Here is a 19,195-nt window from a genome sequence, read left to right on the forward strand (position 1 = left end):
CAACTGTTCCTTCACAACAAAATCTACAAAATATGTACAAGTTACTCAGAAATAAGAACGAAATGTCACATATATTTACAGTCTAAAGTGATAAAAGGTGCCATGCATTTTCTCTGCATTTATAATGAATAAGACGCTTCTGACATTGTCTCTGGTTCAGGAGCGACTCGACACTAGGAATACGACACTGCGAATTTTCTGTATGATATATTCTTTATTCTAATATTTTTATATACTGGATGTTTGATTTCCGTGAGCTGTAGGCCATAATCATCAAGATTAAAACAAAAAAGGCTTGAAATATTTCACATTATGTGTAATGAAGCTAGAATATATGCAAGTTCCACTTTTTGAATTCAATTACAGGGGAAAAATGAACTTTTCCACGATATTCAGAGATATATATATATATGCACCTGTACTTAATCCTTTTTAAACTCAAAATTCCTTTGGAGGAGAAACACAAAGCACACATTAGCCAATCAATGTACAAATGACACAAAGTTAAACCTAGAAACACAGCATGAACCAGTAGAGCATTATAGACTTTAAACAGTCCATTAGAAATCATTCCTTTAAGTGTGTAATAGTTTACACAACATTATTTTTATTATGCTATTGATGAGACTTGGTATAAGGCACTGCCTGTATAGTGTAATTGTCAATCTAATATTATATAACTGATTTTGACACTCCTACTGACCTCCTACTAGGCCCGACATCCCTTTATTACGGTGCAACATTAATGAATCTGCTGTTAATATTAATCAAGGCAAGGCCATCAAAATAGAGAGGAAAATGTCACCCATAAACCAATGCAACAGCTTTTCTGCAGTATGAGCTGATTGCCCTATACATTTTAAGTCATGTTTTGTGCCTCGTAAAGTGCCTTCATAGTGAAATTGATTCCAAAATTATACCACATTTCGAATCAAAGTAGATTCACACCAAAAGATAAACATTGAAAAGTAAACAACAAAACAGTATTTATTGAACTACAAAGCTATAGAAAAAGCTGATGGACCAACTCTCTCACAAACAGAAAATTTAATGACAGAAAGATAGGTGGTAAGACAAATGCATACAATCAATTCCATCATTATTTCCAAAACACCATATATTTGCATATTTTTGTATTTTTCCTACTTAACAGATAATGATCAAGTTATTCAGTGAGGTATCGATACCACTATTACAAATAAGAGTTTGGCTTAATGTAGCCAATATTCATATTTACATTGAATCAGGGCATAACTTCACAAATTGGAAACCCAGTTTAGAGTTCGTCTTTTTCTTACATTTCACCTAAACCCGATCATTTCTCTTAGTTCATTTATTTACCTCTCCTTACACAGCAGCCTTCTTTAGATCCTCAGGCAGCACCCTGCCTTTCTTCCTGATTCTCTGTTTACGCTTCTCCATCTTGTTCTGCTTGAATTTCTGTATATTTTTGCGTCTTTTATCTTGCCTCTGCTGCATCTTCTCCAGCACTTGCTGACTCCTTTCAGCCCATTTCTTCTTCCTCCGTGTCTTCATTTTCTCCTTCCTCTTCAAGGAAGCACGCAGAAGGTCTTCATTGTCTTTGATCTTCAAGCCCTCGGCCTTGTAGAGGACGTTAGTCCACCGCATTTTCTCTTCTTCCTTCTTGGCTTTCTTTTCATCCTTCTCTCTCAGCTCCTCAAGACGGGCCTTCCTAGCTTCCACTCGGGACAAAAGCTGTTTGACGTTCCTGCCTGTAAGGGGAGTGAGCCCTCTTTTTGCCTTCCTTTTCTTCTTCTCCTTTAACTGTGTTGCTTTGTCCACATACTCCTCCCCTACTTCTACCTTGTTGAAGACGATGGTGTTTGTGTCCATTTTGGCAGGTTTGCTTCCTGTAGAATCACTCAGAGGCACGGGTGCCGGTTCTGTTTCATTTTCTACTTTGACCTCTATGGAAGCACTCTCTGCTAACTTCTTCATGCGGAATTCTTTCCGTTTCCTCTTCTTTCGCTCCCTCTCCTGTTTTCGTTTTGCTCGACGTTTCTGCACTTCCTCTGAGGAGGGATCTTTTGGAGTGCCCTATGTAATAAATAAATAAATAAATAAATAAATAAATAAATACAATGATTCAAGGCTTAAGACACACTAATTATACATACACACACACACACACTACATATACACACATACATATATATACACACACACACACATACATACTGTGCTGTGAAATTATTTCAGATATTAAAGCAAAAAACAAACAAAAACATGATAAAGTAATTGAAGCAAAAAAGTTATCCAATACCAATAGGGACTGTTTGAAAATGCAATTTGCGCCTGTAGTTATTATTTCCCCATGTATATGAAGCTGCATTCATAATGGGGTTCAGCTGGACTAGACACAACCAGACCTGATTACTGCAAACCCTGTTCAATCAAATCAACACTTAAATAGAACTTTTTCAACAACATGAAGTTGGTTAAAAGGTCTTACTGAGTAACACACTATGCCAAAGTTGAAAGAAATTCCAGAAATGATGAGGATGAAGGTGATTGAAATACATCAGTCTGGGAAGGGTTACAAAGTTAGTATTTCAAAGGCTCTGGGATGCCAAAGAACCACTGTGAGAGCCATCATCTCCAAATGGAAAAACTCTGCACATTAGTGAACCTTCTCAGAAGTGGCCAACCTTCCAAAATTCCTCGAAGAGCACAGCAACTACTCATCCAGGAAGTCACAAAAGTGTCAAGGACAAAATCAAAAGGACCTACAGACCTCTCTTGCATCAATAAAGGTCACTGTTCTTGACTCCACTATCAGAAAGACACTGGGCAAAAATGGTATGCATGGAAAAGTGGTGAGGTGAAAACCACTGCTAACCCAGAAGAACATTAAGACTCATCTGAATTTTGCCAAAACACACCTTGTGATCCTCAAACCTTTTGGGAGAATGTTCTGTAGACTGATGAGGCGAAAGTGGAACAGTCTGAAAGGCAGGGTTCCCGTTACATATGGCGTAAACCAAATGCAGAATTCCACAAAAAGAACATCATACCTATGGTCAAGCATGGTGGTGGCAGTGTGATGGTGTGTGGATGCTTTGTTGCTTGAGGGCCTGGGCAACCTGGGAAACATGAATTCTGCTCCCTACCAGAAAATCCTAAAGGAGAATGTCCGGTCTTCAGTCCATAAGTTGAAAGTCAAGCGCAACTGGATCATGCAGCAAGACAAATGATCCAAAGCATAGGAGTAAATCCTAGTCCTAGAAGTAAGTGAAAGACTGATCACCAGTTATCGGAAGCGTTTGGGTGCAGTTATTGCTGCTAATGGTGGCACAACCAGACTTTAATTAGTTTTTCACATTGGTGACCAGTGTAAGTGTATCGTGTGTTTATTCAGGTTGCCTTTGTTTTATTTTGTATTTCGTTTGAAGATCTAAAACTATTTAGTAGGAGATGTACACAAAAACAGAAGAAATATATATACAAAAAATAAAAATAAAATGTCTCTCACAATTTCCGCTAAGACATTTTGGTGCCGGCAAACATGTCTGGGAACGATTAAGTTTACCGGACAAACTGGAAAAAATCCGGTCATCTCATTTTGGTGTTTCTTAACATTTAGTACCATGTTTTGGACTATGCATAATATATGCAATTGTTGCAGCAGTGGCGTGGTCGAGCGTCAGCTGTTAGCCTGAATTTACTTGTGTGGGTCTGTTTGTGCTTTCAGAGCCGACCAGTACAGAGACGTGTTTGTGTGTGTGTGTGTGTGTGTGTGTGTTGTTGAATTGGTCCGCTAAAATGCAAAAGTAATAATGGAGAGAAATGTGAAAAGACTCATTTAGCACTGACAGATACCTTACTTAGGTGTGCAATTGCGAACGTACCTTGTCTAATGTCTGCTTCGTGTTAATATTTTTACCGGACATCGAGTCTGACAATTTTTTATTTTATCGGAAATTTTTAATTTATTACGGTCAAAAACCAGTATTTACCGGCTAACATACACTCAGATTATATATACATATACACATACATACATACATACATACATACATACATACACACACACACACACACATATATATATATACATACACACCAGCAAGGCAATTGTTTTGTTTTTTTTCTACACTGAATACATTTGGGTTTGAGATCAAAAGACGTATGACACGATAGATCAGAATTTCAGCTTTCATTTCCTGATATTTATATCTATGATGTGTTAAACAACTTCGAACATGGCATCTGTGGTGGCTGACCACCCAACTTTTAGGTGAGCGAAAGTATTGGAACAGAGAGTCTTAAAGTAAGCAATACTATTTGGATGCATATTCCTTGCTTGCAATGACTGCATCAAGCCAGCCATTGACCCAGTGACATCACCAAACTGGGGGTTGGGGGCTAAAATGCTGCTCAATTTGGTTAAGGTCTAGTGACCAGTCTAAAACCTTCCACTCAGCGCTCAAACCAAGAGTAGACATTGAGAGCTATTAATTGTTTAAACAATCTAAAAGGGCACACCTGTAAGTCAGATATTCCAATATTTTTGATCATTTGACAAATGGGTGAGTTCAAATAAAAGGTGCCAGTTTCTAAGCTGTTTAATCCATCTAGATCTAAATACCAGGAAATGAAAGCTGTGATTCTGATCTATCATCTCATATTCACCTGTTGATTTCAAACACAAACGTCTTATGTATAGCAAAACTCCAAAAAGTGGCCTTACCGTTCCAATACTTTTGGAGGGGGCTGTATATAATAATTCCAGAATATCAAAGCTTAAAGGAAACCTTCACCTTAAAACATATTCCATTGAAATATTTGTTATGTGCTTAGTATTTTTGGTACTAATTTGTTGGTTGGGGCTGTATTATTCCTGTGAGAGGGATAACAGTTTTGCTGCAGCTGTTAAACATAAGGGATAACAGCTTTTTTCATTATACACTATTCTACTTGTGCACCATTCAAGATCATGTTAATTATAAAGATTAATATGGAAGTCGTTTATGGAGGATTGTTCCTTTAATTTTCATTCCTTAATTGTAAAACAATGGTTTTCCAGTTTGAGACTTCCTCTTGGTTTACATACCTGTGCGCGAGACGCCTCAATCTTCTCATGAAGTCTTTTCTTTAAAATATCCACCGCATTAAACTCCTCTGACTTTGTACCTTCGAAGTGAAACATGTTAATAAATATACGAAAGCACATAATTTACAAGGAATTTTTCTGATTCATTCAGATTTGCGCTTGTGGTTTACCTTCAGTCTTCTGTTGCATCTTTACTCGTTTCCCACGCTGAACTTTGACCTGGACAGCATTCTGTGCTGGTTTATGAATACTTGGTGGAGTTGGCTTCCTGTAACTTGTGTTCATATTACGTCCTTTTCCAGGCTCCCAGTTGTTCTTTTGCTTCTTCTTGTGTGGACCAGCTTCACAGTCACTTCTGCCTTGAAATGGAACTGAAAAATAAAAATTTTAATTTTCCTGTGGACCTATACAGTGTTCATTCCTAGCCAATAGTACTGTCTGTACTCTCCAAATTCATATCTTTATTGGAAAGGGTTTAAACAATGTTTTTCATACTTGTTCAATGAACCATAAACAATTATTGCAGATGCACCTGTGGAACAGTCCTTAAGACACCAACAGTTTACAGGTGGTGGGCAATTAAGGTCACAGTTACAATAACTTAGGACACTAAAGAGACTTTTCTACTGACTCTGAAAAACACCAGAAGAAAGATGCCTATGGTTCCTGCTCACCTGTGTTAACATGCCATAGTCCTGCTGCAGGGAGGCATGAGGACTGCATATATGGCCAGAGCAATAAACTGCAATGTCTGTAATGTAAGATGCCTAAGACAGTGCTACAGGGAGACAGGAAGGACAGCTGATCGTCCTTATAGTGGAAAATTACATGTAACCATGTCTCGTCCCCTCAGACGTGATTGAGAACTTGCAAATGCCTTGGTGGAAGAGTGGAGTAACATCTCACAGCAAGAACTGACAAATCTGGTGCAGTCCATGAGGATGAGATGCACTGTAGTACTTAAAGCAGCTGGAAGCCAGCACATACTGACTGCTACTTTTGACATTACGTTGAACATTATTCTGAAATTGTTCCACAAATTGTAGACGCAGATTTTCGCAGATTGGTGAATCTCTGCCCATCTTTACTACTGAAAGACTCTGCCTCTCTAAAATACTCTTTAAACCCAATCGTGTTACTGACCTGTTGCCAATGAACCTCCAGCTGTTTCTTTTCAGTAACACTCACTTTTCCAGCCTTTTGTTGCCCCGTCCCAACTTTTTAAATACGTTTTGCGGCCATCAAATTCAATATGACCTTTTCTTTTTTTCTTAAAATGGTACATTTACTCAGTTTAAACAATTGATATGTTTTCTTTGTTCTATTCTGAATAACATATGGGTTTAGGAGATTTGCAAATCATTGCATTCTGTTTTTATTTACATGTTACACAGCGTCCCAACTTTTTTGGAACTGGGGTTGTATGAAACATTTAAGCATTAAGTGATTCCATACCATAGCCTCTCTTCTTGGGCTTCTGATCCTCAGAATGCCATCTTTTGCGGGTAAACTTCTCCAGGTATTCATATTTGGCAACGAGGCTGGACATCTTTGGAGACTGAACTGTAAATAAAATTACACGTAACACATAATGTACGTTTGGCCTTACTTTAGAGATACAAGCCGACATGCATCTGATATTCACAAACATTGTTATTTACCGAAAATGCAACAATAAAATGATCTTAAAATTAAATGTATGGTTACTTACCTGCTTTGAAGTTTAGAAAGATCCTCCAGTAACTGTAAATGTACTTCTATATGTTCCGTATTGGAAGAGTGAGCAGTCTGTAGTTACATTACTTATCCCTTTAGATCAAACATTTAAATCGTAGCAAATTGTGAAACTTAGAGCAAACCATAAACATTATGGGATGCAAAACATAACATAAAATAAAACAACGTGCCTCTGCAGCAACTTTCAGCTCAGACACGTGTGTTTACACCGCGCATGCGCAAATTTCCTGACGTCCCGGAAATAGTTACACTGAAAACAGTCCCTTTAACACACACGCTTTTGAGGCTAATATGGGTGTTTGTTGACCTACTGCTTATTAAATTAAGTTTAAACAGATCCATAAGAACCCGTTGAAGATTTCACGTTAAAATATTTAGTGTGTAATCATGAGCAGTTTCAAATTTATGCTGACGCTGTGCAATTACAGCCGCAGGATCATTCGGAATAATGTAAGTCTCTTTTCATTAGTTATGACACTGAGCAACTGTCAATATTTTGATAAACATACTCTAGCTATGAAAACTTTGGGCGGCTATTAATCATTCAAACTTTTCCCGTAGGAACCTTTAACCCCTGTGTTCTGTTTTTACTTAAAGTGGAGCCATAAGTTGTGTCCCAAATGACATACTATACGCTTATACTGTACACTATACACTTATTCTATGCACTATACACTTATACTATACACTGTACATTATACATTTATACTGTACACTATACACTTATACTGTACACTGTACATTATACATTTATACTGTACACTATACACTTATACTATACACTGTACATTTATACTGTACACTATACACTTATACTGTACACTATACATTTATTCTATGCACTATACACATACACTTATACTATACACTGTACATTATACATTTATACTGTACACTATACACTTATACTGTACACTGTACATTATACATTTATAGTGTACACTATACACTTATACTATACACTGTACATTTATACTGTACACTATACACTTATACTGTACACTATACATTTATTCTATGCACTGTACACTTATACTATACACTGTATGTTTATACTGTACACTATACACTTATTCTATGCACTGTACATTTATACTGTACACTACACTTATTCTATGCACTATACATTTATACTGTACACTATACACTTATACTGTACACTATATATTTATTCTATGCACTATACACTTATACTGTACACTATATATTTATTCTATGCACTATACACTCATACTATATATTATACACTTATTCTATGCATTATACACTAAACAATTATACTGTACACTATACATTTATACTGTGCACTATACACTTATACTATACACTATACACATATACTGTACACTATACACTTATTCTATGCACTATACACTTCTATACACTCTATAATATACACTACAATTCTATGTCGTATACACTCTGCCATCTAGTGCATGAATTTTGTAAGGGTAGTATTGTCTTAAATGGCACACTTTCGTTATTGTACTAACCAGAACTATATGCTGCTTCCCGGTTGAGGGCAAATAATATGGGATGAAATTAGTCTCAAAATTATTAACAAATGCGTGCACAATTATGCATGAGGTAGCACCTGCCTACTTGTGCTTGATTTGAGAGCAAGTGCTACTGGAAGTTTTTGGCATCCTCCCAAAGAAACCCAGACACATCGATAGCTGTGATGTGCAGCAAAAGGTTGTTGAGCTTCGCAAAATAGGAAGTGGCTATAAGAATATAGCAAAAGCATTGAAAATGCCTGTTTCCACCATCAGGGCAATAATTAAGATAATAATTAAGTTCCAGTCAACTGGAAATGTTATGAATCAACCTGGAAGAGAACATGTGTCTATATTGTCTCGACGCACTGTGAAGAGAATGGTTTGAGTGGCTGAAAAATGTCCAAGGATCACAGCTGGAGAATTGCAGAAGTTAGTTGCATCTTGGGGTCAGAAAGTCTCCAAAACTACAATCTGAATTCACCTACATCACCACAAGTTGTTTGGAAGGGTTTCAAGAAAAAAAACTCTACTTTCATCCAAAAACAAACCCAAGTGTTTTCAGTTTGCCAGACACTACTGGAACTTCAAATGGGATCGGGTTCTATGGTCAGATGAAACCAATATACAGCTTTTTTTTTTTTTTTTAATCATAGAATTTTTATTGGAAATTTGTATTTTACACATTGTAACACCACGCCCAACAACCCCAACAAAACAACCACAGCCAAAACCAAAATAAAATTTTTTTTCCATAAACACCAGAGGTGGTTTTGGTACACACAGAGAGGTAGCCATATGGAAAAGTACCTCATGTCCACGGTTAAATATGGTGGTGGCTCTTTAATGTTTTGGGGCTGTTTTTCTGCGAGAGGACCTGGACATTTTGTTAGGATACAAGGCATCATGGACTCAAAATCAAATATCAACACATATTAAATGAAAACCTGACTGCCTCTGCCAGAAAGCTTAAAATGGGCCGTGGTTGGATCTTCCAGCAGGACAATGATCCAAAACATACATCAAAATCAACACAGAAATGGTTTGCTGACCAAAAAATCAAGGTCCTGCCATGGCCACCCCAGTCCCCTAACTTGAAACCCATAGAAAACCTGTAGGCTGAACTGAAGAGGAGAGTCCACCAGTGTTTGAAGGATCTGGAGAGATTCTATAAGAAGGAATGGTCTCAGATCCCTTGCCATGTATTCTCCAACCTCATCAGTCATTATAGTAGAAGACTCAGAGCTGTTATCTTGGCAAAGGGAGGTAGCACAAAGTATTGACTAAAAGGGTGCCAATAATTGTTGCAAACCTATATTTAACAAAGATTTTTTTTTGATAAACCTGTGTTTTGTTTGAAATTGTTTGGTATCCATGAGAGCAGAGTATTTTTGTGAATTTTATTAACAAAAGATCAAAAGGTTAAACAATAAAGACAAAAAATTTTCACAGCCTTCTTTGGTCACAGCCTTCTTTTTGGTTTACCAAGGGTGCCAATATTAGTGGAGGGCACTTTGTATACATATACATATATGATATGTACATGTGTGTGTGTGTGTGTGTGTGTGTGTGTGTGTGTGTGTGTGTGTGTGTGTGTGTCTGTGTATTTCTCTTTGACAAGCCTTTGTTTAGACCTGATTAATACTTCAATCAACACATTTGGTTGTATAATATTAGCTATATCCACATCAACACTTTCAACAAGATAAGAAATTTTATAAATGCAATTGCTCAGCTTAAGCTTCAAGTTAATTTAAAACCTGTACGATGGTGTATCTTTGCTTGTTTGTTTTTATATGTATCGCTTTTTGTCATAGAATCTATATTTCCACATAATTGTTGGGCATTGTACCTTGACATTGTACAAATGTTGCCTGAAAATAAAACTATGAAAATAGGTGTTTTTTTAATTTTATTTTATATTTAGCCTATGGAATGTCCATTGCATCCGTTTTATAAAATCTATTGTAATTTTTTTTTAAATTTGTTTACATTTCTTCACAGTCCATATTTTTGTTTTTCTAGGCTCAAACACTCACTCCCACAAGGAATCTTTTCCACAGGTCACGACAGGATCTCCTTAAACATGAGCATGGTAAGAATAGCTATCTGGACAATGGTCCTGTTCTTTGCCTTGTGATTGTTTTTTTTTTTCTTCTTCTTCAGGTTGTCTTACTGTTACTATCTGTTTAGAGAGGCATAAGAAGTGTTTTTGTAACACTGTAGGTCCAGATCTAAAAGTTTGTGTGTGACAGTAAATGGTCTGTTCACTAAGGCGGCACAATATCCAGTGCAATTACATTTTATTTGAAGAGTGCTTTTAACAATAGACATTGTCACAAATCAGCTTTTCAGAAATCCGAACGTAGATTTACATCCACAATGAGCAAATCAGAGGCGACAGCGGCAAGGACAAAGTCCCTGAGACTTTAAAAGGAACCAGAATCGAAAGGCAACCTGTCTTCCTCTGGGTGACATCAGAGAGTAACATTATAAATCATACTCTTCTACAATTATAAATCCTGTATGGTAGCACTACTTGTATTGTTCTCGGCTTGATATATCGCTATTTCCTCATTTGTAAGTCGCTTTGGATAAAAGCGTCTGCTAAATGAATAAATGTAAATGTACAACTGTAAATTATAAAGTCAAACAGTACTAAGTGTGTTGAAAGGATGTTCATTATGAGCATATTGTGAATAAATGTCCTGGAAAGAGCACAGGACAGGCTTTATGATTACAGCATTAGTTTTTAGGTACAAGTTTACAGTATCCAGCTGAGATGAGGGCGATGTTTGCGCATAAACTGTTTTTGGGAATAATTGCAAATCTTTAACACTGCACAAAATGGGGAAAAAATCTTTGCAAAAAAAATTGATCTAGTATTTCCTATTATGAAATTAACTAAACCAACTAAAAAAGTATTAAACTGATTTTTAGACATTTATATTCAGTTCAAGATTTAAAGCTTCTTATTCCATTGGCAGGTAGATTTTTGCTTCTTTCTAGAAAAAAAATGCTTAAACTTTACTGAATTATCTATAGATAGTAGAACAAGATCATTTCAAGCTTGAAATTAGAAACACTGTCTAGAAATAGGTTAAATAATTTTGTATTTCTTGCAGTCTTATAATAGGAAATACTAGATGAATTGGACTACATTCAAGATTTTTACTTGCTAAGGCTTAGAAATCAGGCAAGTCAGGTGTGAAGTGTGTCAGGATCTGGGAGGACAGGATCAGGCAGCAGGACAACATAGATTTGAGTATTTCAGAAACTGCAAACCTTGCATACATTTAAGACAAAATGAAAAAGACAAAGAAAAACCATAGGGAATTGGGATTTTCTAAATCAAAGCCATTATGTTCACTCAGGACTATTGAAGTTTTGAGAGAACTACAGGGGCAATGGCGCACGTTCACAGTATTAAAAGGGTCCCTTTAGTAAATTGTCAATAAACTTTTGTCAATTTTGTGAGCTGTGCGCATCCTTGAGAATCAAATCTCAGACACACCAAAAGTAGGTTTTTGATGAATCATGACATTCATATGATCCAATAAACAATAATCATTTTAGTCATGCAAGTAATGCAGTATTGAATTGCAACTTATATATATATATATATATATATATATATATATATATATATATATATATATATATATATAAAACTTAACGGAAACTAAAGCTGTCAGTGAAAAAACATTTTCGTTAGCTGAAATAAAAATAAAAATGTGATTTTCCAAATAAATGAAATCTAAACTACAAACGTTGGTGTCACTAGCCAAGGGGAGACACAACTAAGCTATCATTGTATGGGTTTAGCTGCTACAGTGCCATGCAAAGTACGTTAGCTGTTCTTATGCTCTGCTCATGTCATGTTCACGTAAACTGAAACTCAAATAAACATTTACACACCTTGTTTTCCTCAGACTGAGAGGATGTTAGTGTTTCAGTGTTTCAGTTTCAGCCCTTTATATCCATTTTCCTCTCACATTGACTGACTGTGTGAGCTAGAGTTTGGCTGAATTGAGAATTGTCAGCCAATAGGACGCAAGTATTTCCACGTGTTTACCTGTAATATGTATATGTATGTGTGTATGTATATATATATATATATATATATATATATATATATATATATATATATATATATACACACACACACACACACACACACACACACACACACACACACACACACACACACAAATAGAGCTCCAAAATCGACTAAAATGCCAGCTTTCTCAGGCTCCGTTGATCATAGAGGCACAGGGATGGTGTTGTTTGAAAGGTACTAAAGAGCTCTTTTTTTTAAATGTATAATGTGACCTCTGGTGTTCAAACAGTGCAATTCCATTAAATGCATATTTAATAGAATGCTGATATCACACATTTCTATGATGCACAGCATCACATTTGTGCATCACGATGTATCGTAACATCCATAGTTATTTCTGTAAGTTCCCAGTAATAAAAGGAAATATTTGCTCTTTATGAGTTCAGTTTCAATCTGTTTTACAGTTAAATTTGCAGTCAAGCGTCAACAGTTCAAATCCACTGTTGTCCAGGAAGAAAAGAGTGAGGATTCCATACTGAAATGGTTTCTGCTGTTGATCCCTATCACCACATTTGGCCTTGGAACATGGCAGGTACTTCCTTCATTGTGTTCACCCTAATAAATCTTATTGATCATGAATAGGTTGGTGCATTTCATGTGGGTTCCCTCTAGGTTCTCCGGTTTCCTCCTACCTCTCTAAGCATTCTGATAAGTGGATTGGCTTCTCTAAATTGCCTCTAGGTGTGAATGAGTGTGTGAATGGTGCCCTGTGACTGACTGGAGTCCCATCCGGTGTGTATTCCCACACAACACTCTTGACCCAGTGCAATCTGACTAGATCGAGCTGGACTTCAGGTTACTGAAGATGAGTGAATGGTTGTGATTGAATAGTTTGTGGTAATAGCATTTATACATTTAAAGGTAAAACGGAGGCAGTGGAAGCTGAAGCTGATCAAAGACCTTCATATATTGACGACAGCAGATCCAATCCCGCTGCCCACAGAGTGAGTTCGGGCAATTTCTGTCCTACACCATAAAAACTGCTAGGAAAGTCAGTTGCCTTATTAATATAATTTGTATGTGAAATTTTATATGCTGCAGTCCTGGAGAGTTGAAGGATCTGGAGTACCGGCGTGTGAAGGTCCGTGGCCGGTTTGATCACTCTCGGGAGTTGTACATCCTGCCACGTTCGCTAGTGGATCCTGAGAGAGAAGCTCGAGAAGCAGGCAGACTGTCATCCAGTGCAGAAAGTGGAGCTAACGTTATCACGCCATTCCACTGTACTGATCTAGGGTGTGTATCAACACACACTACACCTGACTTCTCTATTTCATATACTGTACATTCTTACTAAAAAAAAATATTCATTAGACTCCTTTGCTAAGGAACAACTTTGAGAAATCTGAAGTATTTTTAGTTATGTCACCATTCTCGATCCCTCAGGATTACCATCTTGGTGAACCGAGGTTATGTACCCAAAAATAAAATTAGACCAGAAACAAGGATAAAGGGGCAGGTAAAAAAACTTTTTTTTTTTTACTTTATTAATTGTGTTCACTCACTCAGTGCTTGATTAACAAGGTGTTAGCGGTTGTCAGATCATAGCCAAAACATTTGTATACAGCTCATATGTAACCCGAGCTCTGGTTACTGTCTATGTCGTGTAAACTGGAAAGAGAAGTGTTAATCTGAAGAAGTGCTCATATGCAAGGTGAGATTTTACTGAAGGTGCATATATATATATATATATAGACCTTGTTTTGCTGTTTCATTTGAAGGTGGCAGATGAAGTGGACCTGGTGGGTGTGGTGCGTTTGACAGAGCAGCGCAAACCGTTTGTCCCTCAGAACAACGTTGAGGCGAATCGGTGGCACTATCGTGATTTGGAGGCCATGGCGAAAGAAACTGATGCCGAGGAGATCTTCATTGATGCCGTGTTGGGTCAGAGTTCCTTTTTAATCGTACTAATCCACTCATACACTGGTTCTGCACAAGTAACCAAGAGGTTTTAAACCTCTTACCCCTAAGTTCCCACAGTATTATGTGCTATAACCCTGTATTCCCCAGAGAAACAGCACACCAACCCTGAGTTCCTGGGCCCAAATCAACATTTTAATTTGAACATTTTTAGGCCTTGAAACAACTTATAATAATGTATTTGTGTAATATTACTTTGAAAATGAAGCAGTTCAGTGTTTTTACTGAACTTAGAGCACAATTCTTAACTAGAGAAATTACGAAAAAATGCTTGCTAAAATCCTTCTACTCATTTAGAAGTACCATACGAGCATCAGCGTGGTCAATGCCTTTGAATAAATTCAAGTAAATAATAAATAAATAAATGCATTTTAGCGCCTAAAGTCAAGTTTCTGGTGATAATCAGACCAGCAGGTAGTGTTTTCACGAATGCACAGAGATGGTCCCGTTATGACTCCAGACCCCTGCAGTGTCAGTCGCACTGGTTGATGCTGAAGATGAAGACGGATCAGGTGGACCGATCAGTTACACAGCCTGTGTAACTGTGTATGTTTTCTTTTTTTTCACTGTTTTAGATGTACCTGTGTTCACTGTAGGTGTAACTTTAGCTGGAACACGATTAGCTTTTCCCTTTGGCATTAGTTCACTTCTACTAGTACACCAATATTCACGCTTGGATCAGCTTCGTCGTAATGCCGGCGTAATGTCATAATCACGTCCTGACGTCATGACGTCATCAACCTTCCGGGTCAAAAAATAATCATTAAATAAGTAAGGAATCATAGCAGAGTAATGCCGGTACACCGGCCTTACGGGGATAACGTTTACACTGTAAATCCGCTATATCGGCCTTACGGGGATTTGGCACAGACGACCAAGCCGGTATGTCGTCCTTAGGGGAATAGATCAAAGGCTGGCAAGCCTTTTTTTCGGCCATACGGGGTAAGATGGTTAATCCCTGGATTTCCAGAGAGTTTCTTTTCAGCTTTGAACAATCAGCCAAATGAGTCATTATTAATGATATTCATTATTAGGAATATGCATCCTAATTCTGATATTTGTTGGATATGTAGTAACCGGTTGGAAATATTTTGTAGGCATTTAATTGATATTGATGTAGTTCAATGATTATTTTCCCATTGTAATGATATTATCAGTTATCTAAGACTGTATGTGTATAAGTAATACAGAGAAATAACTGAAATGTACAGTGGGGGGAAAAAAGTTTTGTTGGTAAAAAAAAAAAGAAGCTAGTGTTTCAGTGAATTGGTGCCCTATAGCTTAAACTTTTTTGACAAAAATGTAGTTTTATCACTTACTTGAGAAAGTTCAGGCAGCATGCTGCTTCGAGCACCCTGCTTTTATTATTGCTATTAGTTCAAATGTTTATGTTGGATATTTAATAATCTGCACACCACAGATCTCAAAATATAGCTAGTCACTTTCCCCCCCTTAATTTCCATCATATTTAATCTGACTTCCTGTGATGCAGGAATATACTGACAGTGTTTTAATTTCTTAATAGTCACACATGGAATGGTTAAATGAATATTCAATTACCTTTGCACAAATCTACTGGATAATGAATAAAGTAACTGATGTTGGAACCAAATGTAAATCCTAACTTCCCATACAGAGAGTACAATACCAGGAGGACCGGTAGGAGGCCAGACAAGAGTAACACTGCGCAACGAACACATGCAGTACATCATTACATGGTGAGTCAGCATCTTCCATCACGTATTTGTAAGATTCTGCTTCTCCTCTGGTTTTTACAGCTTTGGAAATGAGATGCGGGCAGGCACAAAGACCTGGAAAAACATCCTTTATTAGAGCTTCCCACATACACACAAGATGTAATTATTTCAGTTTGAATTACAGAACTTTCCATAAATGCCTGTCTGTAATTAAAAACACATGCCTATGTACCCAAGGTTATAATGTACAGTATCTCACAAAAGTGAGTACACCCCTCACATTTTTGTAAATATTTGATTATATCTTTTCATGTGACAACACTGAAGAAATGACACTTTGCTACAATGTAAAGTAGTGAGTGTACAGCTTGTGTAACAGTGTAAATCTGCTGTCCCCTCAAAATAACTCAACACACAGCCATTAATGTCTAAACTGCTGGCAACAAAAGTGAGTACACCCCTAAGTGAAAATGTCCAAATTGGGCCGAAAGTGTCAATACTTTTGTGGCCACCATTATTTTCCAGCGCTGCCTTAACCCTCTTGGGCATAGAGTTCACCAGAGCTTCACAGGTTGCCTCTGGAGTCCTCTTCCACTCCTCCATGATGACATCACGGAGCTGGTGGATGTTACAGACCTTGTGCTCCTCCACCTTCTGTTTGAGGATGCCCCACAGATGCTCAATAATGTTTAGTCCATCACCTTCAGCCTTAGCTTCTTTAGCAAGGCAGTGGTCGTCTTGGAGGTGTGTTTGGGGTCGTTATCATGCTGGAATACTGCCCTGCGGCCGTCTCCAAAGGGAGGGGATCATGCTCTGCTTCAGTATGTCACAATACATGTTGGCATTCATAGTTCCCTCAGTGAACTGTAGCTCCCCAGTGCCGGCAGCACTCATGCAGCCCCAGACCATGACACTCCCACCACCATGCTTGACTGTAGGCAAGACACACTTGTCTTTGTACTCCTCACCTGGTTGCCACCACACACGCTTGACACCATCTGAACAAAGTAAGTTTATCTCGGTCTCATCAGACCACAGGACATGGTTCCAGTAATCCATGTCCTTAGTCTGCTTGTCTTCAGCAAACTGTTTGCGGGCTTTCTTGTGCATCATCTTTAGAAGAGGCTTCCTTCCGGGACAACAGCCATGCAGACCAATTTGGTGCAGTGTGCGGCGTATGCTCTGAGCACTGACAGGCTGACCCCCACCCCTTCAACCTCTGCAGCAATGCTGGCAGCACTCATACGTCCATGTCCCAAACACAAACTCTGGATATGACGCTGAACACATGCACTCAATCAATGACCTAGATCTATCTTGCTTGGTCATGCTTTACTGAGACCGTCTTAAGTCTTGAATAGTCAAGGATTAAAAAAAATTAATAGAAGAATAAAACCCTTAATATTCTACATTTTGCTTTATTTCAACTCCAAAAAGCAGCTATGATCTCATTATAATCTTGCATGGTGCATCACACTGAAAAAAGTAACGCCTCACCACAATAAAAGCAGTTTAAGAATAATTAATAAATGTGATCTACAACTGAGCATGAATCAGTATAGGAAGTAAACCATCACTTGGAGATGAGATTTCAATCTGATGGGAGTTTTTTTTTTTCCTTCTAGGTATGGACTATGTGCTGTTACTTCCTACATGTGGTATGCAAAATTCATCAAACGCCTTAGCTTATAACTAACCAATGTTGGTAAACCATGGTGTAAATACATTGAAATGTATTTTTTGTATTGTTGGTCAAGTATCAGAATGAACCAAAAGTTGAAGCGCCTGGCTGTAACCATCCTTTTTTTGTTTGTTTATTCTGTACAACACAGTTCCAACACCTTTTGGAGTTCACAGTTGTGTATTCACAGTACTTCAGAAATAGTAGTTCTTAGTACTGCAATAACCCTGCCCTGCTCGTCATCCATTTCTCCTGCTCTAACACACCAAATTCAAAAGGTCTTCATCTTACAATCCCTGGCACAAATTATAGAATCACCACACGTAGAGGATGTTCACCCTAGTAGAGAAACAATTTTGGAATCACTCAATCGTAAGGAAAGATTATGTAATCATCAAAAAAAAAAAAAAAAAAAAATCACAATTGGCACTTTGTTGCTCCTCCTCAGGCTTTTATGACAGTTTGAATTCTTTGAGGCATGGACTTCACTAATGAAAAACAATATTCCCCATCAAGCTTGTTGGAGAAAGTTGGAACTTTCTCGAATAGTGACAAATGACAAAATGCCATAAACGCATGTTTATTGATAAAAATCCAGTCAATAACTGAGCTTTACAGATCTTAAATTCTATCCTCAGGGTTGTTCCCAAGTGGGTTTCTTTGTCAGATTGAGAGACAGAATATTTCATCTAACAAAGACAATACGATGCAGGGCAGCAGTACTCCATGACCAGGGTTAGAAACACTGTTCAAGAACACTTCTTTGTGGTACCAACTAAATGTGAGGTTTTGTTGAGATTCTTCACCTTTTCCTTGTTTAAAAAAAAAACAAAAACAAAAAAAACTGTTGTCCATGTTTTGTGGCCAAAGGCTGTTCATGTTACAGAAGTGATTCCACAAATATGAATTCTACTCTTCTCATGTTAATATGTATATCAGGGAAATTAAACTTAAGGCAGAATGTCCTAATGCAGGAGTTAAGGACTATGGTAAATTATAATTTAAATATAAATGAAACAAAGGCACAACTGATCAGTGGCATTATGGATACTAACCATCTTTGAGACTGTACTATAGGTGTAAACCTCAGGCTTCAACACAATACGATTTCAGTTTGTAAGGTAATGATTCAATGTTTGATACCACTGAATCTGCAACAATAGATTAACATACTTTGTTCAGAATCTGGGGTAGGTCCACTATTAATCTGAAAGTTAAGAGAATGATCATTTTATAACTGAGTTACAGGCAAATCACCTTACTAGCCCATTAAATTTTGCACATCCACCGTTTTTTTTTTTTTTAAAGTTACTTTATAAAACACACCAGTGGTTTATCCTTTTTATGATTTATAGTCAGGCTAAGCTATGATTGGTGCCTTGATTAATTTCATTCATTGCCTTTTAAACATTGATCGAAATTGTCCAGCTGTTACACCCACTAATAAATAGAGTGCATCTACATTGCTTTTGC

General features: G+C 37.4%; 2 protein-coding genes across 2 annotated transcripts; one reads left to right on the forward strand and one right to left on the reverse strand.

Moving 5' to 3' along the window:
• Positions 1–968: 968 nt before the first annotated feature.
• surf6 (surfeit 6) lies at positions 969–7,008 on the reverse strand. Its single transcript, XM_017459716.3, has 5 exons — positions 6,786–7,008; positions 6,530–6,637; positions 5,245–5,445; positions 5,075–5,154; positions 969–2,058 (listed from the first exon to the last, which is right to left on the reverse strand). The coding sequence occupies exons 2-5, from the start codon at positions 6,621–6,623 to the stop codon at positions 1,348–1,350; spliced, it is 1,086 nt and encodes a 361-aa protein (XP_017315205.1). The 5' UTR covers positions 6,624–6,637; positions 6,786–7,008; the 3' UTR covers positions 969–1,347.
• A 91-nt stretch (positions 7,009–7,099) lies between these two features.
• surf1 (surfeit 1) lies at positions 7,100–17,825 on the forward strand. The gene is given in 9 exon segments (NM_001200345.1): positions 7,100–7,261; positions 10,333–10,402; positions 12,832–12,959; positions 13,289–13,371; positions 13,469–13,660; positions 13,811–13,883; positions 14,146–14,308; positions 15,981–16,062; positions 17,667–17,825. Coding segments are annotated over 9 exon segments (921 nt in total). The 5' UTR covers positions 7,100–7,198; the 3' UTR covers positions 17,734–17,825.
• Positions 17,826–19,195: the final 1,370 nt, after the last annotated feature.

Source organism: Ictalurus punctatus, chromosome 28, assembly GCF_001660625.3.
Source record: "Ictalurus punctatus breed USDA103 chromosome 28, Coco_2.0, whole genome shotgun sequence".
Taxonomy (NCBI): domain Eukaryota; kingdom Metazoa; phylum Chordata; class Actinopteri; order Siluriformes; family Ictaluridae; genus Ictalurus; species Ictalurus punctatus.